Genomic DNA, 26,197 nt, shown 5'->3' with positions numbered 1-26,197 from the left:
AACCAAACTTGTTCCAACATTTAACTTCACAAAGAAACCTCGACTAGCACCAATGCTCACCCATAGGAAATTTCTACGAGAATAATCATAATTCTTTCCTAACACAGAGAATCAACAACTTAGGCGTTTGTAGTACTTATTAAGAACATAATGATTTCAATTTAAGACTCACGGGCTTGCTTGATAACTACGTATAGATAATCGTCACCATGCCTATACGTCGTACTCAACAAATAACACATAGCAAATATGACTCGACTCTTAATCCCTCAAGCTAAGGTTAGACCAAACATTTACCTCAAACTTCCACGGCTAACTCAAGCCTCAAACACCACTTTTCTTTTAGAATTCGCCTCCAAATAACCTGTATCTAGTCCAAATTGATTTAACAACATCAATAAATGCTGAAGAATACATCTTAATTATAGGTTTTCCATCATTTTCCCCCAAAAGGTCAAAAATTATTCCCGGGTCCGCTTGATCAAAATACAAGGTTCGGACCAAAACTCGATCACCCATTCACCCACGAGCCTGTATATGTAATTAGTTTCGAAATCCGACCCCAAATCGAGGTCTAAATTCCAATTATTCAAAAAGCTATAACTCTACCAAAATTTTCTAATTTCTACCATGAGAACCCTAGATTTTAGGATGAAAATTGATTAAATGCAATGGAAAATCGAAAGAAAAGATTTAGAATCATATACCAATGTTTTGGGGAAGAAATCGTTCTTTGAAAATCGCCTCAATGCTCCCAAATTTTGAAAATGTGAAATAAATGGGTTCTGCCCCTTTTTGCTATTGATTTAAAATAACTGGGCAAGCCTTCATCGCGTTCGCGATGGGCCTGTCGCTTTTGTGATGGGTCAGGCCCAACTGACCATCCCGTTAGCGATCACAAGCTCGCGTTCGCGAAGCTTCAGCCCCAGAGCCTTTGCGTTCACTGTCGGGTGGTCGCGTTCGCATAGAGAAAATGTGAAACCCCTCCCCCAGACCATTAACCTACGCGTTTGCGAGTGCCTGGACGCGTTCGCGTCCCAAGATCCACGTTTGCGAAGAACAATTTTTACCTGAGGGATATAGCCTTCCGCGTTCGCGAGTGAAGCCACGCGAACGCGAAGCTCAAAATTCCTGTGCACCAGAAACTGAAAACCTGCAACATTTTTGAGTTTAAAAACCTTCCGATACCTATCTGAAACTCACCCGAGCCCTCGGGGCTCCAAACCAAACATGCATACCAACTCAAAAACATCATATGAACTTATCCATGCGATCAAATCGCCAAAATAATATCTTAAACAATAAATTTAGCATAGAATTCTAAGAAAAAACTCAAAACTTTCAAAGTATCAATTTTCACAACTACGGGTCCGAATCACATCAAACGACTTCTGTTTCTTACCAAATTTTACAGGCTCGACTTAAATCACATATAAGACCTGTACCGGACTCCAGAACCAAAATACAAGTCTGATACCAACAACTTCTAAACATTTTTCATTTCTAAAAACTCATATATATTCCAGAAAATAATTTTCTTTAAAAATTCATTTCTCGGGCTTGGGACCTCGGAATTCGATTTCGGGCACACGCCCAAGTCCCATATTTTCCTACGGACCTTCCGGGATAGTCAAATTACAGGTCCGGGTCTATTTACCCAAACTATTGACTGAAGTCAACTTAAATTTATTTAAAGGCGCTTTTTATCATTTTCAAAGATTTTCACATAATGGCTTTCCGGCTACGCGTCCGGACTGTGTACACAAATCGAGGTGAGACAGAAAGAGGTTTTTAAGGCCTGAGTGCACAGAAATGTTTTCTAAAACAAGTGATGACCTTTTGGGTCATCACATTCTCCACCTCTAAAATAATCGTTCGTCCTCGAACGAACATAAGAAGGAAGTACCTGAGTCGGGGATAAGATAGGGCTAACGGCTCTACATATCAGACTCGGACTCCCAGGTCGATGCCTCAGCAGGCTGACCTCTCCACTAAATACGAACAAAAGGAAAACTCTTCGATCTCACCTGACGAACCTGCCGGTCTAGAATAGCTAACGACTCCTCCTCATAGGACAAGTCCTTGTCCAACTGGACAATGCTGAAATCTAACAGGTGGGATAGATCACCGTGATACTTCCGAAGCATGGACACTTGAAACACTGGATGCATGGTTGATAAGCTCGGCGGCAATGCAAGTCTGTAAGCCACCTCTCCCATCAATCAAGAACCTCAAACGAGCCAATGAACCTATGGCTAAGCTTGCCCTTCTTTCCAAATCTCATCATGCCCTTCATAGATGACACCCGAAGCAATACCTGCTCACCGACCATGAATACCAAATCACGAACCTTACGGTCGGCATAACTCTTTTTCCTGGACTGAGCTGTACGGAGCCTATCCTGAATAATCCTAGCCTTGTCCAAGGCATCCTTCACTAGATCCGTACCCAATAACCGAGCATCTTCCGGCTCAAACCATCCAACCTGCGACAGACACCGCCTACCATATAAAGCCTCATAAGGAGCCATCTAGACACTCGACTGGTAGCTGTTGTTGTAGGCAAACTCTGCTAAAGGCAAAAAATGATCCCACGAGCCTCCAAAGTCAATGACACACGCTTGGAGCATATCCTCCAAAATCTGAATAGTACACTTGGACTGCCCGTCCATCTGAGGATGGAATGCTGTGCTCAACTCGACCCGTGTGCCAAACTCACGTTGAATTGCTCTCCAGAAATGCAAGGTAAACTGCATACCTTGATCATAAATGATAGACACGGGCACACCATGAAGACGAACAATCTCCCGGATATAGATCTCAGCTAACCTCTCAGAAGAATAGGAGACTGCCACACGAATGAAATGCGCTGACTTAGTCAGCCTATCAACAATAACCCACACTGCATCGAACTTCCTATGAGTTCGTGGGAGTCTAACAATAAAGTCCATAGTGATATGCTCCCACTTCCACTTGGGAAGCTCAATCATCTAAAACAAACCACCAGGTCTCTGATACTCGTACTTCACATGCTAATAGTTCAAACAACAAGCCACATATACAACAATATTCTTCTTCATCCTTCTCCACCAATAATGCTACCGCAAATCCTGATACATCTTAGCGGTGCTTGGATGAATAGAGTGCCGGGAACTATGGGCCTCCTCTAAAATCAACTCCCGAACTCCATCCACATTAGGCACACAAATATGACCCTGTATCCTCAAAACTCTATTGTCTCCAAATGTAACCTGCTTGGCACCACTGTGTTGCACCGTGTCTCTAAGGACACACAAATAAGGATCATCATACTACCGATCTTGGATACGCTCCAATAAAGAAGAACGAGCGATTGTGCAAGCTAATACACTGTTGGGCTTCGAAACATCCAATCTCACGAACTGATTGGCTAAAGCCTGAACATCCAAAGCAAGCGACCTCTCACCGACCGGAATATATGCAAGACTACCCATACTGGCTGACTTTCTACTTAAAGCATCGGCCGCCACATTGGCCTTTCCCGGATGATATAAGATGGTGATATCATAGTCCTTTAATAGCTCCAACCACCTTCTCTACCTGAAATTTAGCTCATTCTGCTTGAACAAGTACTGCAGATTCTTGTGATCCATGAACACCTCATATGACACACCATATAGATAATGCCTCCAAATCTTCAATGCGTGAACAATAAATGCCAACTCCAAATGGATAGTTCTTCTAATGAATCTTCAATTACCGCGAAGCATAGGCAATAACCTTGCTATCCTGCATCAACACCGCACCAAGTCCAATATGAGATGCGTCATAATAAACTGTATATGGCCCTGAACCTATGGGCAAAACCAACACCGGCGTCGTGGTCAAAACTGTCTTGAGCTTCTGAAAGCTCGCCTTACACTCATCCGACCACCTGAACTGGGCATCCTTCTGGGTCAACCTAGTCATCAGGGCTGCAATAGACGAAAACCCCTCCACAAACCGACGATAGTAGCCTGCCAAACCTAAGAAACTCCGGATCTCTGTAGCTGATGCGGGTCTAGGCCAGTTCTTGACTGCCTCTGTCTTCTTCGGATCAGCCTGAATACCCTTTATTAATATAACATGACCCAGGAATGCAACTGAACTCAACCAGAACTCGCACTTCAAAAACTTGGCATACAACTGACTGTCCCTCAAAGTCTGAAGAACCACTCTAAGATGCTGCTCGTGCTCCTCCCGACTGTGAGGATAGATCAAAATATCATCAATGAAGACTATCACGAATGAATCCAAGTAAGGCCTGAACACTCGATTCATCAAATAAGTTGTTGGGGTATTTTTCAACCCGAATGACATCACCAAGAACTCATAATGCTCGTACCGAGTGCGGAAAGCTATCTTAGGGACATCGGATGCCCTAATCCTCATCTAATGGTAGCCAGACCTCAAGTCAATCTTCGAAAATACCTTGGCACCCTGAAGCTGATCAAACAAATCATCAATCCTCGGCAATGGATACTTATTCTTGATTGTAACCTTGTTCAACTACCGGTAATCTATACACATTCTCAACGATCCATCATTCTTCTTAACAAACAACATCGACGCACCCAAAGGCGAAACACTAGGTCTAATGAAACCTTTTTCAATCAAGTCTTGCAACTGCTCCTTCAACTCTTTCAACTCAAGCGGGGCCATACGATACGACAGAATAGAAATAGGCTGAGTGCCCGGAGCCAAATCAATGCAGAAATCAATATCCCTATCAGGTGGCATACCCGGCAGGTCTGAAGGAAATACTCAGGAAACTCACGAATAACGGGCATAGAATCAATAGAAGGAACCTCGGCACTAGAATCACGAACATATGCCAAATAGGCCAAACACCCCTTTTCGACCATACGCCGAGCCTTCATATATGAGATGACACTACAGGTAGAATGACCAAGAGTCCCTCTCCACTCTAAACGAGGTAAACCCGACAAGGCTAAGGTCACAGTCTTGGCATGACAGTCCAAGATAATATGGTAAGGTGATAACCAGTCCATCCCCAATATGACATCAAAATCAACCATGTCTAGAAGTAACAAATCTACACGAGTCTCAAGGCCCCCAATCACAACTATACATGAATGATGGACTTGATCTACCATAATAGAATCACCCACCGGTGTAGACACATATACAGGAGCACTCAAAGAATCACTAGGCATGACCAGATACGGTGCAAAATAAGATGACACATATGAGTATGTAGACCCTGAATCAAATAGAACTGAAGCATCTCTACTACAAACTAGAACAATACCTATGATAACTACATCGAAAGCCTCAGCCTCAGGCCTGGCTGGAAGAGCAAAATATCGGGGTTGGGCCCCACCACCCTAAACTATATTTTTGGGATGGCATGCTGCTGGCTGGCGTCCACCTCTAGCTGCCTGACCTCCACCTCTAATACCTCTACCTCCACCTCTAGCACCTTTACCCCACCCCAGCTGGCGGAGCGGGCGGTGGAACTCCTGGCACCTGAACTATAGCACGGGAACCCTGCTGCTACGACTGAATACCCACTAATCTCGGACAAGCCCTCTGGATATGACCATACTCATTGCACTCAAAGCATCAACCTGAGTGTTGCGACTGAGGAAACTGAGACTGACCCTGGCGACCTAAATGACCACATCGAAAACTCAGGAGCGGCGGTGCACTGATAGGAGCTGGTGGTGCACTGTAGGGCTGCTGATCAGAATACTGCATATGTGGACCACGACCACATGAAGCGCCGTGAGAAACCTGAAATGCTGAATAAAAAGTCCTAGGAGGATGACATGTACCATACGAATCCCTGCCTCCAGATGAGGCACCACTGAATTTGCCTGAATGACGAGGCCTCTTGTCAGACCCCTGACCAAACCCCTGCGATAGAACCATCTCAACTCTCCTAGCCACATTGGTCGCCTCCTGAAAAGAAATCTCACTCCTCGTCTCCTTAGCCATCTGAAGTTGAATAGGCTGAATGAGTCCTTCAATGAACCTCCCTACCCTCTCTCTCTCTCTTGGTGGGAAGTATGATAAGAGCATGACGGGCCAAGTCGATGAATCTGGTCTCGTACTGAGTAACAGTCATAGAACCCTGCTGGAGACGCTCAAACTGCCTCTGATAGATCTCTCTCTAAGTGATTTGGAGAAACTTCTCCAGAAATAGCTGAGTAAACCACTCCCAAGTCAAAGCTATTGATCTGGCTGGTCTAGCCAAACAATAATATCTCCACCAAGTCTTGGCGGATCCAGACAACGGAAAGTAGCAAAGTCGACCCCATTGGTCTCCACTATCCCCATGTTCCTAAGAACCTCATGACAACTGTCTAGATAATCCTAGGGATCCTCAGAAGACGCGCCACTGAAAGTAGTAGTGAAGAGCTTGGTGAGCCTGTCCAATCTCCACAAAGCATCTACAGACATATCTGCTCCATCACCGGTCTGAGCTACCACACCCGGATGAACTGCTCCAACTAGCTGAGCTGTTGGAGTCTAAAAATGGGGAGCCATCTGCTCCAGAGTGCGAGTAGCAGGAGTCTGGGCTCCTCCTCCAGCCTGAGAGACGGCTGGTGCTACAGTAAACAAGCATGCTCGGGTGACACTCTCCATAAGGCCTACTAGACGGACCAGAGCGTCCTAGAGTACTGGGGTAGCAATGAACCCCTCTAGGACCTGAGCTGGGCCCACCGGAACTGCCTGGGCCGAAACCTCATCATCAAACTCAACCTAAGGCTCCGCCGTTGATGCTGCTGCTCTAGGCTGAGCTCTGCCCCTCCCTCGGCCTCTAGCACGGCCTCGACCTCTAGCACGGCCTCGACCTCGCCCTCTGCCCCTTGTGGGAGCTACTGCTGGGGGCTCGGGCTGCTGATTAGTGGATGAGGAAGCGCGTGTTCTCGCCATCTAGAAAGAATAGAGCAGAAATTCAATTAGCATTGAGAAACCAAACCGCACAACAGGAAAGAATAAATGTGAAGTTTTTCCTAACTCTGTAGCCTCTGAGGGATAAATACAGATGTCTCTGTACCGATCCCTCAGACTCTACTACACTTGTCTGTGAATTGTGATACCCATGTAACCTAGAGCTCTGATACGAACTTGTCACGACCCGAATTTTTCACCCACGAGAGTCGTGATGGCGCCTACTAGTGAAGGCTAGGCAAGCCGACCATTTGAACAAATTACCTTTTTCCCATTTTAATTCTTTAACAAATGTGAATCAACAGTTTATAAACAACGAAAATTTAAAACAAGCGGAAGAAATAATTAAACCATTTAAATAATTCCAACATGATTTTTTAATCAAAAGCTACCCAAGATTGGTGTCACAACTCCACAGGCGGTCTAAGAAATTCTACAAATAAGGTCCGAAAAATAAATGCAACACTGTTTCTGAATTACATAAGTGAAACAGGAAGAAAAGATAGAGGGAGACGCTAGGGCCTGCGAATGCTTGTAGGACTACCTTAGATCTCCGTATGGACTGAAGGCAGCCACCCAAGCTAAGGTCCAAAAGTTGTTGCTCCGGGATCTGCACACAGTGCAGAGTGTAGTATTAGCACAACCGAGGTAGTAACGAGGCTAGGACCAGACTACCAAATAAACCTGTACAATTATATAATATACAACAGAAAATAAAGCAAAAATATAGAGCTAAGAATGGGAGGGGGGAACATGCTGCGGGAAAATATCATTTACCAATAGTAACTCAAGAGAATAGCATAAAGAGCAATTTAAAATTCGCAGCATACGGAATAAGGAAACCGTAACAAATCAATAACCTCTTTTATCTTTTATTGTTGCGGGACCCAACCCGATCCAAATCATAAATAAACATTGTTGCGGTGTGCAACCCGATCCAAATATAATATTGTTGCGGCATGCAACCCAATCTGAATATAGTATTGTTGCAGCGTGCAACCCGATCCAACTATAACATTATTGCGGCGTGCAACCCGATCCAAATATAATATTGTTGTGGCGTGCAACCCGGTCCAAATATAATATTATTGCGGCGTGCAACCCGATCCCAATATACAATGCAACACCAATCACAAAAGAGTCTCGGCAAGGGAACAATAAGGGAACCACAACATCCCGGCAAGGGAATCGACAGTATAAGTAAATACGTCCCGGCATGGGAATCAGCTATAACCAAACTTGTTCCAACATTTAACTTCACAAAGAAACCTCGACTAGCACCAATGCTCACCCATAGGCAATTTCCACGAGAATAATCATAATTCTTTCCCAACACAGAGAATCACCAACTTAGGCATTTGTATTACTTATTAAGAACACACCGATTTCAATTTAAGACTCACGAGCATGCTTGACAATGACGTATAGATAATCTTCACCATGCATATACGTCGTACTCAACAAATAACACATAGCAAATAGGACTCGACTCCTAATCCCTCAAGCTAAGGTTAGATCAAACACTTACCTCAAACTTCCACGGCCAACTCAAGCCTCAAACACCACTTTTTCTTTAGAATTCGCCTCCAAATAACCCGTATCTAGTCCAAATTGATATAACAACATCAATAAATGCTAAAGAATACATACCCAATGCTTAATTATAGGTTTTCCATCATATTTCCCCAAAATGTCGAAAATTAACCCCAGGCTCGCTTGATCAAAACACAAGGTTCGGACCAAAACCCGATCACCCATTCACCCACGAGCCCGAATATGTAATTAGTTTCAGAATCCGACCCCAAATCGAGGTCTAAATTCCAATTATTCAAAAAGCCCAAACTCTACCCAAATTTTCTAATTTCTACCATGAGAAACCTGGATTTTCGGATGAAAATTGATGAAATGCAATGGGAAATCAAAAGAAAAGGTTTAGAATCATATACCAATGTTTTGGGGAAGAAATTGTTCTTTGAAAATCGCCTCAATGCTCCCAAATTTCGAAAATGTGAAGTAAATGGGTTCTGCCCGTTTTTGCTACTGATTTAAAATAACTAGGCAGGCCTTCATCGCGTTCGCGATGGGTCAGGCCCAGCTGACCATTGCGTTCGCGATCACAGGCTCGCATTTGCGAAGCTTCATCCCCCGGAGCCTTCGCGTTCGCGGTCGGGTGGCCGCATTCATGTAGAGCAAATGTGAAACCCCTCCCCCACGCCATTAACCTTACGCGTTCGTGAGTGCCTGGACGCGTTCGCGAAGAGTACTCCCCCCACAGCCTCGCGTTCGCGTCCCAAGCTCCGCGTTCGCGAAGAACAATTTTCACCTGAGGGATATTGCCTTCCGCATTCGCGAGTGAAGCCACGTGAACGCGACGCACAAAATCCCTGTGCACCAAAAACTGAAAACCTGCAACATTTTTGAGTTTAAAAACCTTCTGATGCTTATCCGAAACTCACCCGAGCCCTCGGGGCTCCAAACTAAACATGCATACCAACTCAAAAACATCATATGAACTTATCTGTGCGATCAAATCGCCAAAATAACGTTTTAAATAACGAATTTAGCATAAATTCTAAGAAAATTCTCAAAACTTTCAAAGTATCAATTTTCACAACTATGGGTCCGAATCACATCAAACGACTTCCGTTTCTTACCAAAATTTACAGGCTCGACTTAAATCACATATAAGACCTGTACCGGGCTCCAGAACCAAAATACAGGCCTGATACCAACAACTTTCAAACATTTTTCATTTCTAAAAACTCATATATATTCTAGAAAATAATTTTCTTTAAAAATTTATTTCTCGGGTTTGGGACCTCGAAATTCGATTCCGGACATATGACCAAGTCCCATATTTTCCTACGGACCCTTCGGGACCGTCAAATCAGAGGTTCTGGTCCGTTTACCCAAAATATTGACCGAAGTCAACTTAAATTCATTTTAAAGTCACTTTTAATCATTTTTCATAGATTTTCACATAATGGCTTTCCGGATACACGCTCGAACTGTGCACGCAAATTAAGGTGAGACGGAAAGAGGTTTTAAGACCTCGGAACACATAATTTATTTCTAAAATAAGTGATGACCTTTTGGGTCATCATAACCAAGCTTCTTCCTAATCTAAAAGTGTTTTTTAAGCCTGTTTGAATTAGCTGACTTGAAGTAGCTAATAAAAATTAGGTGCTGAAAAGTACTTCTAAGTGCTAAAACCGATTAAATAAATAAGCATTTACGTGTTTGGATATAAGTGCTGAAATTAATAATAAGTTGATGCAGTATTTGATAAAAAAGTGCTGATAAACTCTTTTTCTGTTAAAATGACTTAAATAACCTTATAATTGTTTATACTTATAGGGGCATAATTTCTTCAAAATTTAAGATTCCAGATCGAATCAAATATAAAATATTCTATTTTGTCATTTTATTTTAAATACAATTGTGCTTAGATAAGATAATTTTACGATAAATATAATTTATTTTATGATAAACATATAATCATAAGTTACAATAATTAATAAATTTACAAAAGTTTCTCAGTAAAAAATAAACCTAAATAGGACAAAATATTTGAAGAGCAACAAACACTGTCTTCATCACCACAATACTTACAAAGCAATACACCAAAAATTTGATATGCCCTCATTTATTACATATAGTTCAAAGATTAACACACAATCACATAGATACAAATATGCAAAGGAATAATGATTTTTCTTATCTTAAATAGTCAATGAGAATTCAAGACCTGAAGAGGAGGGGGGTTTAGGTTGAAACAATACTTGAGGCAGTGAGTATCGATATAAGAGTTTTGTTCTAAAAAAAGAATACTTTAAGAATAAAATAGTAAAAATTTTGGTCAAACTTAAAGTGCTTATAAGCTAAAATTCATAAGCTGTAGGTGACCAACTTATGGCGTTTGGCTTATTTTTGACTTATAAGCACGTGGATTATAAGCACTTTTAACTTTACCAAACGCGTAGATAAACCGAAAAGTGCTTATAAGCTAGTTTGACCAGCTTATAAGCTTAGCCAAACACCCTCTTTTTTCCTTTTTCAAAAAAGCATTTTTTTTTCTAAACTTGAGGTGTTTGGCCAAATATTTTTGGGAAAAAAATATTTTTGGGATGAAGCAGAAGCACTTTTTGAGAAACAAAAAAAAAGTAGCTTCTCCCTAGAAGCAGAAGCAGTTTTCACTTCAAAAATACCTTTAGCAAAATGTAATATATTCCAAAATACCCTTACTTATTCTAAACCAAATACTTAGGATATTAATCTATAAATATTTTTTTAAAATTTTTAGGATAGCTTTCTAATATATAGTGATTTCTAGGGTGAATGCTTTTATATTTGTTGAATAATTTTTTGATATATTTAATTCGTCTTGAAAGAATTAAAGTGCTGTTTAATTTTATTTTCATATTTTACTAAAATAAAATATAAAAAACTTAATTATTATCTTCGATAATAAATTTTTGAAATTATTTATTTACTTTTATAATATTAACTATTAAGTAAATCTCTTCATGTCCTAATTCGTAATTTGTTATTTAAAAGCACTTTTTGAAAAGTTTGGCCAAACACAAATATTATTCAAAAGTATTTTTCATATTGATTAGTCAAACACATACTGCTTCTCTCCAAAATATTTTTTTGTAAAATACTTTTGAAAAAAATACTTCTCTAAATAAGTTATTTTTTCCAGCTTGCAAAACAAGCTATAAATCTCAATATCATTTTGGCAAATAGTAACCAAATTTCTAAGGAATTTTAGCATTCTCATGTTGACTAAGTGGGAATGATGTCCATATTTCTACAACTAATACAATTATTTTAACCATATTTTCACATTCAATGCAGAGTGACAAAAGTAAGGTACACGGATAAGGATGAGGAAATTCTTCACCCCTTCAATTCTCTGCCTTCTCTCTAGGAAGTAGAGAGAGAAAGGTGAATCAATCAACAAAATAGTAATGGACTTGGATCATGTTTATCAAATTCCTCCTCCTAAACCCCCAGACATCATTATCTCTTGTGAAATCCGAATTGCCAATTGTTAGCTTTGAGGATAAGTTGGTGCAAGGTGAACAAGAAGCTTCAATCAACATGATTATTGATACAAATATCCATTATCCATCCGAATCACAAGATATTGGGAAAGAAGACCCCTTATGTCCCTCAAACATCCAGCAAGTTCAATTAACTCAAGAGGATATCCATCGAATATATCAACCATGGAAATACTCGACTATAGTTAAGCTTCAAGGAAGAAGAATTCAACACCACTTGCTCAAAAGAAAATTACATAAACTGTGGAAAATAAAGGAAAACTTCCCTTTGATTGATTTAGTGTGTGATTACTTCATCACTAAATTTAGTAATGAGGAAACTATGCAAAAAGCCCTACATATGGGTCCTTGGTTTATCTTTGGTCACTTTCTATCGGTCCAAAAATGGGAACCAAACTTCGTTGCATCGGAAACAAAAATATCAAAAACTGCAGTTTGGATTCGGCTTCCTCAATTACCAACAGAATTTATGATGGTTTAATCTTAAAAAAGATTGGTAACAAAATTGGCAAACTTTTAAAAATTGATGCATGCACTTCCTTAACTCTTAGAGGAAGATATGCCAGATTATTATGTGTTGAGTTGCCTTTGGATGTCCCAGTAACTCCTTTTATATACATTTGATCACACAAACAAGCTATACACTATGAAAATGGGAATCTTTTATGTATTAAATGTGGAAGGCTTGGGCATGTTCAATCCAAATGTCAGTATAAATAGTTGTTAATGCCTCTTCTCCAACAGCCTTGGACTCTACTGTCAACCAATCCAAGGACCATAAAGCAACAACACAAGGTGTTAATGAAGATTCACTTCATTCCACTAAGGAATAAGTGTGGCAAACGATGAGTTTCCCAACAAAAAATAAGGCCAATCACAAGAACACTTCAGGTAATTCTAAGGAGCAAAGCAATCTTTTGTCAGGTACACTCTCTTCTATCTCATTAAATGTTAAATCCACTGATAAGCAAATGTCTTTTAAATTTCCCAATAGGAATTCGTCTAAGAATTACATTGCAAAAAATCCTAGCCCATTATCTTCCCCCACTACTGAAAACAAGTTTCAAGCATTGGTTAATCCGTCTAACCAAGAATGCATGGTATTGGACATGGCCCCATCCCCCAACTCAAATTACCATGTGGAAAACACTGCTAAGGACCAATTAAATACTTTGCATGGCACTAATTATATGCCGACTCCCCTAACTAATCAAATTAGTAACTCTCTCATGCTACATACATCTCCCAATGATGCCCTAATCCCTAATAATCTCATTAACCACACTGCCAGCCTAGCTAATCCTTGCATAGACAATAAAGTACACCTTCAACACCTGTCCCAAGTCTCTCCCATTGGCCAACAAATGGTTAAAGAAACCATACGCATTACAGGGACAAAATCTACACAAAGTCCTACTAACACCACTGGCTCAAGCATCCCCCAAAGCATGCAAATAGAGGTAATAAATATTGACCCCCCTAGAACACAAAAATCCATAGTTACCCCTTCAGAAAACTCTTCTACTTCCCATAATATAAACCATCCCTCAAGTAGTAAATATGCCCAGAATTCCAGTATCCCAAAGAAGGCGTTATCGTCTAGTCCAAATCTTATGGCATCAACGAGCCCATACAATGGCCAACCCTCAGATTCCTCAGGCAGCACAAACAAACAATCAAATCTTCTTTGTTCAACCATCCCTCCCTCAAGACCATCAACCCCTCTCCTGGATAGAGCAAGCATTAATGGGGCATGCAATATCATTCAACATGATATTGGATGGGCAGGAAATAGTGATAGTCCTCCAAAATTCTCACTTCCTTGCCCAGCTAGTATCGGAAGGGGATGCATATGGCAATGAACAACTACTTCAACCATGTTTGGTTGAACAACATACTTCACCCCCTAGCTCCATCGATGAACTCCAACCTAGCCCAAACTATGAGAAACCAATGGAGTCTACCACCCCACTTCAACCCAATCCAAACTTAGAATATGCAAATGGATCTCCCATTCTTTCCACGAGGGAAGATCTCGAACATGAACCCAATATTCATGCCATGGTCTATGCACCCATGCAACGAATCAGATGGCCAACCAAATGCAAATTCCTCCACATGCAAACAATCCCCAACCAAATGGTCCTCTAGATCAAAACAATGTTCCATAACAACAAGCTCCTCCCAATCAACCAGAACCAGAAGACCAACCAATAGAGGAGGCAGAGGAGTTGAACTTGCTAGGGTCAGACCAGAGGAGTTGAACTTGCTAGGGTCAGACCAAATCCTAGAGTTTTCAAGTCTAAACGATGTAAAGGTATATCTATTCAGGGAAATGCGCGAGAAGAGATATGTTCTCAGTTGTCCCCCAACACTTTACAAATTCTCGATGGATGTCAAGCCTCCACAGGACCCAACTGTGGGAAGCCATGCAATGATCCTGGTACCTTCGATCAGGAGTAACCCAACTCCCCCTCCACAGAGAATGAGAGACAATGGTAGCATGCATAACCCTAATCTCCCGAATATGATGACTCATCCAGTTAACTTTATCATTTGGAATATAAGGGGTGGTAATAACGATGCTTTTAGGGTAAACTTTAGAGAAATGATCGATACCCACAAACCCAGTGTTGTGACCTTAATTGAGACTTGTATGGAAAACCATGTCTATCTTCTTAAGGACTTTCCCTTCACTCAAATGATTGAAGTCCCAACTGAGGGACAAACTGGAGGAATGGTCATTCTATGAAAATCAGATGTGGTTACAGTGAAGGACTTTGTGAGAAGGAACCAAGAGATACATGCTAATATTGAGGTACATCCATTAAATATTTCTTGGCTTTTTTCATCTATTTATGCTAGTACTAAAGTAGCAAGTAGGAATAATCTTTGGAGTAATATTGACGGAATTTATGAGCAGTATAAAGGTCCTTGGCTCTTGGGAGGTGATTTTAATGATACTTTTTGCATGGATGATAAATTTGGGGGTAGGAGAGTTAACAGTAGATGTAGTTCCCGTTTATGGTCTAGTGTTAATCATTATAACCTTTTCGATCTTGGTTTTAAAGGTTGTAAATAAACGTGGTCTAACAACTGTAGAAAGTCTAATAAATTAATTATGGAACGTTTAGATAGAATTTTTGTAAACGATACTTGGATGAGTCTATTTTCAAAAGCTATGGTAGTCCATCTCCCAAAAACTCACTCTGATCATAACCCCTTATTACTCCAATTGGTCCATAACAATAGATTTCATAATGGTAAACCATTTAGACTTGAATCTATGTGGTGTAGGCATCCTGACTTTGTTAATATAGTCAGAAGATCTCCCTAAGGCTCAACAGATTTTCAAAGAAAAAATAATTCCATGGAAAAATGATACCTTTGGTGGTATATTTAAAAGAAAAAAAATTTGTTGGCACGCCTAGATGGAATTCAGAATTCGCCAAAGTATCAAACTAGTCATTTTCTAATGAATTTGGAAACTACTCTTCAACAAGAGTATAATGCCCTTTTAAAAATGGAAGAAGACTTTTGGAAGTTTCGTTCAAGAATTAGTTGGTGTAATGAAGGTGATGCTAACACTCGTTTCTTCCATAGTATGGCTACCAATAGAAAACGTGTTAACTCTATCTTGTACTTTAAAGATGAAAATGGTAATTGAATTTCTGATGCTAAATCCATTTTAGAACACACTTTCAACTATTTTGATAATTCCTACAAGACTTCTAAAACCATTAGTAAGATGGCTTGTTTCAAAAATCAAAATGACTTTTTCAGAACCAATGATTTAATCATCCCTGATAATCCTGTTACAAAGGAAGAAATTAGGAAAGCTATTTTTTCGTTCAAGCCTTTTAAAGCCCCGGGTTCCGATGGTACTCACCCTTTCTTTTATCAGAAATACTGGAATATAGTTGGTGATTCAGTCATAAAATTTTGCCAAGATACCTTTGAATCACAATCTCTCCCTCAGGGTGTTAACGATACTTACTTATGCCTTATCCCAAAAATTGACAATGCCACCGATCTAAAAAACTTTAGACCAATTGGACTTTGTAATACGGTGTACAAAATTATTGCTAATAGACTAAAATAATTTCTTCCAGTCATTATTAGCCCTACTCAATTGAGTTTTTAAAAAAATAGGAGAGCCAGCTATAATGCCATTGTCATTCAAGAAATTATCAATAGTATGTGCTCTTCAAACAATTCTAAATATGATAAGTTATTAAAAATCGACCTCGAAAAGGCTTTTGATAAGTTAGAAAGTGATTTTATTCATAAAACTCTGGTTTTCTTTCACTTTCCTCCCAAAAGTTCTAAACTCATTATGCACTGTATTTGCACTAGTAAAATTGGTATTCTTGTCAATGGAACCAAGACTAATTTTTTAGACCAAGTAGAGGAATCCGTCAAGGTGATCCCATGTTACCATACATATTTATTCTATGTATGGAACTTATGTCTAAGTTAATTGATAATCAAGTGGATACTTTGAAATGGAATCCGATAAAAATTACCCCAAGGGGTCCTTATTTTTCACACCTGTTCTTTGCTGACGATTTGACCTTAATGGGTAAAGCCAACCATAAGACGGGTAATTGTATTAATCAGTGCCTTAATTTGTTTATGGAAGAAACCGGGATGTCTATCAATTACTCTAAATCTAGGATTGTGTTCTCCAAAAAATGTCCACGGGACATTTCAAGTCATTTTGCTAGCTTATTTAACATAAGGCCTAGTGTTGAGTTTGGGAAAATATCTTGGATTCCCAATCCTAAATCTCAAGCCAAAGCCCAAGGATTTTCTGTTTGTCATTGATAAAATGCGAGCTAAATCCTCTCTTTGGAAAACTAATCTTCTTAATATTGCGGGAAGAACCGCCTTAGCATCCTCAACTCTTAATGATATGCCTTCTCATGTTATGCAATACATTATGCTCCCTAAAAACGTGTTAAACCAGATTGATAAGATTCAAAGGGATTTCATATGGGGTACCACTAATACTAAGAAAAAACTCCATTTAGTTAATTGGAAAACAGTCACAAAGCAAAAATCTAAAGGCCTAGGAATTCATACAGCCTTACAAAAAAATTATGTGCTCCTCACTAGCCTTAGTTGGCGCCTTATAAATTTTCCTATCAACCCTTGGCTCAACTAATTGCTAGTAAATATACCCATAAAAAAACTTCCCCAAGTGTTCCTTTATCTGGGCAGCTCTTCTAAAAGGGTAGAAAATCCTTACAAAAGGAATCTTGTGGCATCCGAGCAAAAATTCGAATCTTGACATTTGGACTTCTATATGGATTCATAATGCTCCCAGTCTTAGAAATTATATAGAAGGTCCTATCCATAAATCTAATTACTCAATCTCTCTTAGTCAGCAGATTATTAATGATCAATAAGATATCTCAAAAATTTCTTTAGACTGTTACGACCCGGATTTCCCACCCTCGAGAGTCATGATAGCGCCTACTGGTGAAAGCTAGGCAAGCCAAATTATTCTAATTACTTAACCTTTTCCAGTTTTAAACCACTATCAGTGATGAGTAGATATCATGCAAATAGCGAAAATAATTAAGCGAAAGACAATATCTGACAATTTATCTTAATAAAAAACTGCGGAAGTCTAAATACAACTCTACCGAGAATTTGGTGTCACAACTTCACAGACGGTCTAAGAATACTACATACAAAGTCTGAAAGATAAAATATACACTCTTTCTAAAATGAGTAAAGGAAACAAGATAAAGGAAAATATAGGAGGTGACGCCAAGGCCCGCGGACGTCTGCAGGACTGCCTCGTGTCGCCTGTGTGGGCTGAAGACAGCACCCTCACTGAGGTCCAAGCACTCCGATATCAATATCTACACACAGTGCAGGGTGTAGTATCAGCACAACCGACCCCATGTGCTGGTAAGTGCCTAGCCTAACCTCGGCGAAGTAGTGATGAGGCTAGGATCAGACTACCAAATAAACCTGTGCAGTTATATAATATACAACAGAAAGTAAAACATAAATATACAAGTAAAGATGGGAGGGGGAAAACATGCTTCGGGGAATAACAGGTAAATACAGAATATCAAGAGGATTACAAAGGAACCAAAATCCAACTATGTACAAAGATAAGGAAAACAAAGGCAGAATTTACTTTCATTTCACATCTTGTTGCAGGTGTGCAACCCACTACAATTTCTCGTATCTCGTTGCAAACATGCAACCTGCTCCCATTCATATATCTCGCAGTTGGCGTGCCACCAGTCCCCATTTCATGTATCTCATGGCAGGCGTGCCGCCCGCTCCCATTTCATTTATATTGTGGCAGGCGTGCCATCAGTTCCAATTTCATGTATCTCGTGGCAGGCTTGCCACCCGCTCCCATTTCATTTATCTTATGGCAGGTGTGCCACCCGTTCCCATTTCATGTATCTCGTGGCAGGCGTGTCACCCGCTCCCATTTCATTTATCTTGTGGAAAGCGTGCCATCCGTTTCCATTTCATGTATCTCGTGGCAGGCGTGCCACCCGCTCCCATTTCATTTATCTTGTAGCAGGCGTGCCACTCGCTCCCATTTCATTATCTTGTGACAGGCGTGCCACCCTCTCCCAATTACAAATCAACAACAATCACAAAGAATCCCGGCAAGGGAACAAGAGCAATATAACAACATCCCGACAAGGCAACAATAATCTTTCAATAACATCCTGGCAATGGAACAATAATATTTCTATAAAGGAACAACACTATCCCGGCAAGGGAATCGATAGCAAAAGTAAATATGTCCCGGCAAGGGAAAATCAGCTATAACCAAACTTGTTCCAACATCTAACTACCTCAACTAGCACCAACACTCAATCATAAGTAATCTCCACGAGAATTATCATAATCCTTGCTCAACACAGAGAATCAACAACTTAGTCATTCATAGCATATATTTAGAACACAACAATTTAATACAAGACTCACGGACATGCTTGACACCAACGTATAGATACTCGTCACCATGCCTATACGTCGTACTCTACAATTAACATGTAGCAATTAAGACACAACTCCTAATCCCTCAAGCTAAGGTTAGACCAAACACTTACCTCGCTTTGCAACCAATTCAAAATTCCAACAAGCCTTTGCCTCGCGAATTCGTGCCCGAAATTCTCAAATCTAGTCATAAACAATTCGATTCAGTCAATAAAAATTATAGGAATTAATTCCATATGAAATTCTACATTTTCCATTAAAAATCCAAAATTGCACTAAAAAATTGCCCGTGGAGCCCACATCTCGGAATTCGACGAAAATTGCGAAATATGAAACCTCATCCAACCCCGAGTCTAACCATACCAAAATTACTAAATTTCGATAATATTTCGACCCTCAAATCCTCAAATCTATCCGAGAGGGTTTTCAAACTCTTCTAACTAAATTTACAGATTTAATGTCAAAACTAGTAATAGATTCGGGTAATCTAACCAAAATTAAGTTAAGAACACTTACCCCGTTGTTTTCTTTGAAAATCTCCCGCAAATCGCCTCTCCCCGAGCTCCAATTTGGTAAAAATGGAAAATGGGACGAAGTCCCATTTTCAGAACTTAACATTCTATTCAGAAAATTTCGGGTACTGTTCACGGGTGCTGTTTACGGGTACTATTCACATGCTGTAAAAAAAATCAGCAGCTGTCCAAAGAGAAAATTCAGCAGCCTTTTTATATTCGTTAACCTTCCGAAATGCACCCGAGGCGCTCGGGACTTCAACAAAATACACCAACAAGTCCTAAAACATGATACGGACTTAGTCGAAACCTCAAATAGCATCAAATAATGCTAAAACCGTGAATCACACCCCAATTCAAGCCTAATGAAACTAAGAACGTCCAACTTCTATATTCAATGCAAAAACCTATTAAATCAAGTCCGATTGACTTCAAATTTTGCACACAAGTTATAAATGACATAGCGAAGCTATAAAAAATTTCAGAACTGGATTCCGACCCCGATATCAAAAACTCAACCCTCGGTCAATCTTTTTCAAAAATCTTCTATTTTCCAACTTTCGCCAAAATGCGCTGAATTGTCCTACGGACTTCCAAATCCAAATCCGAACATGCTCCTAAGTCCAAAATCACCATACGAAACTATTGAAATCATCAAAATTTTATTCCGGGGTCTTTTTCTCAAAAGTCAAATCTCCGGTCAAACTTAAGAAATCTTTAGCCTTAGATTTCTAGATTCCGTTAAATGGTGATAATTTGATCTAGGGACTTCCAAATTCGATTTTGAGCATATGACCAAGTCCCAAATCACGATACGGAACTACCGGAATGGTCAAAACTTTTATCCGGGTTCGTTTGCTCAAAATGTTGACCAAAGTCAACTCAGCTGAGTTCTTAAAGCTTTAGTTCACAATTTAATCCATTGTTTTTACATAAAAACCTTCCGAAAAATTATATGGACTGTGCACGCAAGTCGAGGAATTATTGATAGCGCTTTTCAAGGTCTTAAAATACCGAGATAATTATTTAAATTAAAGATAACATTTTGGATCATCACATTCTCCACCTCTAAGACAAACGTTCGTCCTCTAACGTACTAAAAATTATTCTCAGGTTACCAAATCGATGATTTTACTTTTACACAAATATTCGCGATTGATCCCACATTACCGCATTCGACACAAGTTCGACAACACCATTTCAATTGAGATTATTTCCTTTATCCATATTTGTAAACTTGAAGAGCAAATTTCTTACACTCCAATCATTTTCAGAAAGGTCTGATTTTCACGTCAACATACGATATTAGTCTCGACTGGCTATAGCAACTCGTGCCTATGCACCCATCAAATATGGGGTATTACATTCTCCCCCACTTAGGTTCATTCATCCTCAAATAAGAACTAGAGTCCGTCCTCAAACACATAATGTAACTTATATCTTTCTTTGCACATCTCAATATCCCAAATTTTTCTAACTCCTAAATTTTTCAAAAATTTCGGCAGAGTCTCCCGTGTAATTAGGCCTATCCACCTGTCAGAGTAACACCAAAACAACTCCTAACAACATTTTCACAACCCGACAAAGCACCACAAAGTATATATCAATAACACTAATCTCCGCATTACAAACACGACATTATCACGATGATATCTTGACATAAAACGCATCATATGTATGATCATAACCACATCTCTAGTCTTAATAGTTGTTCATAATAGGTTACAACATCACCAATTAACCTCATGTCAACAAAATTTCCGTTTCAAACCTCTAGTTTACTAACAACAAAGCATGAAGATCTCATAATTACTTACTCGAATTAACGAGTAACAATTTACATCCTCCGGGCACTCACCTCGTAGTCTAAACTCAATAATTACAATATAAATTTGGTAAATTATGCACAAAGATATTCATACAAGAATTTTTTTTCCAGATAAGTCTAATAGTCATGACTCCCTAGTACTATAGTACAAATTTTAATTTCACAAAGGGAGCATTTAAACACATAAATTTTTTTCACCGCAAGGACCTCGTCCTTATATAACATCTATCGTAGCTTGTAGCCCTGTTTAAATATTTGTCATTATATTAAAATGCGAGGATCTCGTTCTCAGTTCTGAATCACAAGTATTATGCATAGCGTGCCAATCAAAATATTTCATTTTCTTCTTGCAAATATTTTCCGTTTAACAAAATCACAACATATAATGATAGACATAGCCATCTCCGTCGAATCTCCCAATAGGAGCATTCACATAAGCAGATTTCAGAATTACGAAGCTCGCTCATAAGTGGAGCACAATAGGAGGACTTGCCTCGATACTCAAAACCGAATCAAATTAAGAAAATTGTTCCTTTATAATTATTCTAAACCGTACTTGCAACGACACCATCTAGTGTTGCGACCTCAGTCATACCATAGAAAACATATCAACGGCTAGGTCTCCACCTCTAGGAGTCTCACCTCCACCTCTAACATCCTGACCCCTACCTCTGGCTGGTCATGTAAGCTGAGTATTGACTGCAATGGGGCATGTAGCCTGAGTGCTTTTATAAATTATGTTTCTCCCAAGTCTAGGACAATTTTCCCATGATGTGACTAGTACTACCACATTTATAACAATCCCTTTGAGGGTTCGGCTAACTTATTGAACCTGATGACATATTCGAACACTGTCATGGTGACCTGACACAACCGTTCAGATCACATATACCACATATTGCAAAGAATCCAGGAGGCAAACTCCTTCAAAAATATTTCTTAGAACAGAGCTGAGTAGGTGGTGTTGCATTGGCTAGTCTTCCCTCTTCATAGGCTTGCCACAAACACCGGCGGCCAATTTCCTCTTTTGCTATGCTGGCTTAATACTGCTGAGCTACCCCATTTATTCATATACTCTTCATTATTCTTTGGGGGTAACTCTTACCCCTATTTATGCATAACGATCACAAAGGTAAAACTATATACAGATAAATCTTGGCACAAACCACATAGTCCAAAAGAAGCAAATCTACACGAGTCTCAAGACCCCCAATTACAACTATACAAGAACGATGGACTCGATCTACCACAATAGAATTACCCACCAGTGTAGACACATAAACAGGAGCTCTCAAAGAATCACTAGGCATGACCAGATACTATGCAAAATAAGATGACACATAGGAGTACATAGACCCTGGATCAAATAAAACTGAAGCACCTCAGCCATAAACTAGAATAGTACCTGTGATAATTGCATCAGAAGCCTCAGCCTCGGGCCTGGCTGGTAAAGCATAACATCGGGGCTGGGCCCCACCACCCTTAACTATATCTTTGAGACGGCCTGCTGCTGGCTGGCCTCTACCTCTAGCGGCCTGAGCTCCACCTCTAATAACTCTACCTCCACCTCTAGCACCTCTACCCCAACCTATAGCTAGTTGGGCGGGCTATGGAACACTCAGTGCCTGAACCATGGCACGAGAACCCTGATGCTGAGAGCTACTCGGTGCTCGAGGGTAATACCTAGCAATGTGCCTTATGTCACCACAAGTAAAACAAGCCCTCGGCTGCTGGGGCTGACGACCTTGGAAAATCTGAAGCGGCGGTGCACTGATAGGATCTGGTGGTGCACTGTAGGGCTGCTAATCAGAATACTGCATATGGGAACCACGACCACCTAAAGCACCGTGAGAAACCTGAAGTGCTAACTAAAAAGGTCTAGGAGGATGGCCTCTATCATACGAATCCCTACCTCTAGACAAGGTACTACTGAATTGGCCTGAATGACGAGGCCTCTTGTCATACCCCTGACCACCTCCCTGCGATAGAACTATCTCAACTCTCCTGGCCACATTGGTCGCCTCCTGGAAGGAAATCTCACTCCCAGTCTCCTTGGCCATCTAAAGCCAAATCGGCTGAATAAGTCCCTCAATAAACCTCCGCCCTCTCTCTCTCGATGGGAAATATGATAAGAGCATGACGGGCCAAGTCGATGAATCTGGTCTCATACTGAGTAACAGTCATAGAACCCTGCTGGAGATGCTCAAACTGCCTCCGATAGATCTCTCTCTAAGTGATTTGGAGAAACTTCTCCAGAAATAGCTGAGTAAACTGCTCCCAAGTCAAAGCTGACGATCCGGCTGGTCTAGCCAAATAATAGTCTCTACACCAAGTTTTAGCGGATCCAGACAAGCGAAAAGTAGCAAACTCGACCCTATTGGTTTCAACTATCCCATGTTCCTGAGAACCTCATGACAATTGTCTAGATAATCTTGGGGATCTTCAGAAGATGCACCGCTGAAAGTAGTAGTGAAGAGCTTGGTGAACCTGTCCAATCTCTACAAAGCATCGGTAGACATAGCTGCTCCATCGCCGGTCTGAGCTACCACGCCCGGCTGAACTGCTGGAGTCTGAAACTAGGGAGCTACCGGCTCCGGAGTGCGAGTAGCAGGAGTCTGGGCTCCTCCTCCAGCCTGAGAGACAGGTGGGGCTACAGGAAGCAAGCATGCCAGTGTGACACTCTCTATAAGGCCCATTAGATGGACCAGAGCATCCTGGAGTACTGGGGTAGCAATAAACCCCTCTAGGACCTGAGCTGGGCCCACCGGAACTGCTAGGACCAGAACCTCATCATCAAAGTCAACCTGAGGCTCCGCCGCTGGTACTGCTACTCTAGGCTGAGCTCTGCCCCTACCTCGACCTCTAGAACGGCCTCAGCCTCGGCCTCGCCCTCTGCCCCTAGTGGGAGCTGCTTTTGGGGGCTCGGACTGCTGGTTAATGGATGAGGAAGCGCGTGTTCTCTCCATCTGTGAAAGAACAGAGTAGAAATTCAATTAGCATTGAGAAACCAAACCGCACGACAAGAAAGAATAAATGTGAAGTTTTTCCTAACTCTGTAGCATCTGACGTCTTTGTACCGATCCCTCAGACTCTACTAAGCTTGTCTGTGACCCATGTAACCTAGGGCTCTGATACCAACTTGTCATGACCCGGATTTCCCACCCTTGAGAGCCATGATAGCGCCTACTGGTGAAAGTTAGGCAAGCCAAATTATTCTAATTACTTAACATTTTCCAGTTTTAAACCATTATCAGTAATGAGTAGATATCATGCAAATAGCGAAAATAATTAAGCGGAAGACAAAATCTGACAATTTATCTTAATACAAAATTGCGGAAGTCTAAATACAACTCTACCCAGAATTGGTGTCACAGCTTCACAGACAGTCTAAGAATACTATATACAGAGTCTGAAAGATAAAATATACACTGTTTTTGAAATGAGTAAAGGAAACAGGATAAAGGAAAAGATAGGAGGTGATGCCAAGGCTCGCGGATGTCTGCAGGACTACCTCGTGTCGCCTGTGTAGGCTGAAGACAGCACCCTCACTGCGGTCCAAGCACTTTGGTATCAGTATCTGCATACAATGCAGGGTGTAGTATCAGCACAACCGACCCCATGTGCTGGTAAGTGCCTAGCCTAGCCTCGGCGAAGTAGTGACGAGGCTAGGACCAGACTACCAAATAAACATGTGCAGTTATATAATATACAGGGGAAAGTAAACCATAAATATACAAGTAAAGATGGTAGGGGAAAACATGCTTCGGGGAATAACATGTAACAACAGAATATCAAAAGGATTACAAAGGATCCAAAATCCAACTATGTACAAAGATAAGGAAAACAAAGGCAGAATTCACTTTCATTTCACATCTTGTTGCAGGCGTGCAACCCGTTCCCATTTCTCGTATCTCGTTGCAAGCGTGCAACCCGCTCCCATTTCATATATCCCATAGCAGGCATGCCACCCGTTCCCATTTCATGTATCTCGTGGCAGGCGTGCCACCCGCACCCATTTCATTTATCTTGTGGCAGGCATGCCACCCGTTCCCATTTCATGTATCTCGTGGCACACGTTCCACCCGCTCCCATTTCATTTATCTTGTGGCAGGCGTTCCACTCGTTCACATTTTATGTATCTCGTGGCAGGCGTGTCACCCGCTCTTATTTCATTTATCTTGTGGCAGGCGTGCCACCCGCTCCCAGTTACAAATCAACAACAATCACAAAGAATCCCGGCAAGGGAACAAGAGCAATATAACAACTAAAGGTGTTAAACTGGTGTGTCGGGCCGGGCCGGGTTGGGATTATTGGACCCGTATGGGTTATAGTCTGGGCCGGTTATGGGTTGGGGCTTACCGAGTTTAACGGATTCGGGCCGGGCCGGGCCGGGTTTAGTGTTTTTTTTGTTTGTATTTTGTATAACTATTGTAAGTTATATTAATATAAAGTATTAATATAAAGAATACAAGGAAGATGGGGAAAAATTGCTCTTATAAATTGCAAGTGCTACATTTATTTCAAAATTCAAACTTACAAATTGAAAGGTTTACATTTAACAACAAGTAAATTAACCAAAAAAGAGTAAATTCAAAGATTTTGCATTGCATTAGTAAGTTCTTCATAATCAATATGAACTGAGTGACCTTCTTCTGGAGTGTTAAATTCGGATGGGTTACCATGTGTTAATATATCTCCAAGTTCCTCGTCTTCTAGGATATCAACATCTTCACGTCCTTGATTTCTTCGTGTCGATCTAATCCAATCTCTGAAACATACTAAAACTTCCAAAGCATTGCTTTCCAATGAGTGACGGGTGTCTCCAAGTTGTTGTCTTGCTTGGCTAAATGCACTCTCTGATACAAC

At 40.6% G+C, this 26,197-nt stretch overlaps 1 protein-coding gene across 1 annotated transcript; it reads left to right on the top strand.

Moving 5' to 3' along the window:
- Positions 1-12,852: 12,852 nt before the first annotated feature.
- Positions 12,853-13,869, top strand: LOC138881882 (uncharacterized protein PB18E9.04c-like). The gene has a single exon (XM_070162175.1). The coding sequence runs from the start codon at positions 12,853-12,855 to the stop codon at positions 13,867-13,869; it is 1,017 nt and encodes a 338-aa protein (XP_070018276.1).
- Positions 13,870-26,197: the final 12,328 nt, after the last annotated feature.

The sequence above is a fragment of the Nicotiana sylvestris genome, chromosome 11 (genome assembly GCF_000393655.2).
Source record: "Nicotiana sylvestris chromosome 11, ASM39365v2, whole genome shotgun sequence".
In the NCBI taxonomy this organism is placed as follows: Eukaryota; Viridiplantae; Streptophyta; class Magnoliopsida; order Solanales; family Solanaceae; genus Nicotiana; species Nicotiana sylvestris.
The sequence above is the reverse complement of the archived record's forward strand: the minus strand, read 5'-3'. Positions and strand labels throughout refer to the sequence as shown.

Coding starts and splice junctions, on each gene's coding strand:
- LOC138881882 (XM_070162175.1), top strand. CDS start 12,853: ATGAGTTTCCCAACAAAAAATAAGGCCAATCACAAGAACACTTCAGGT.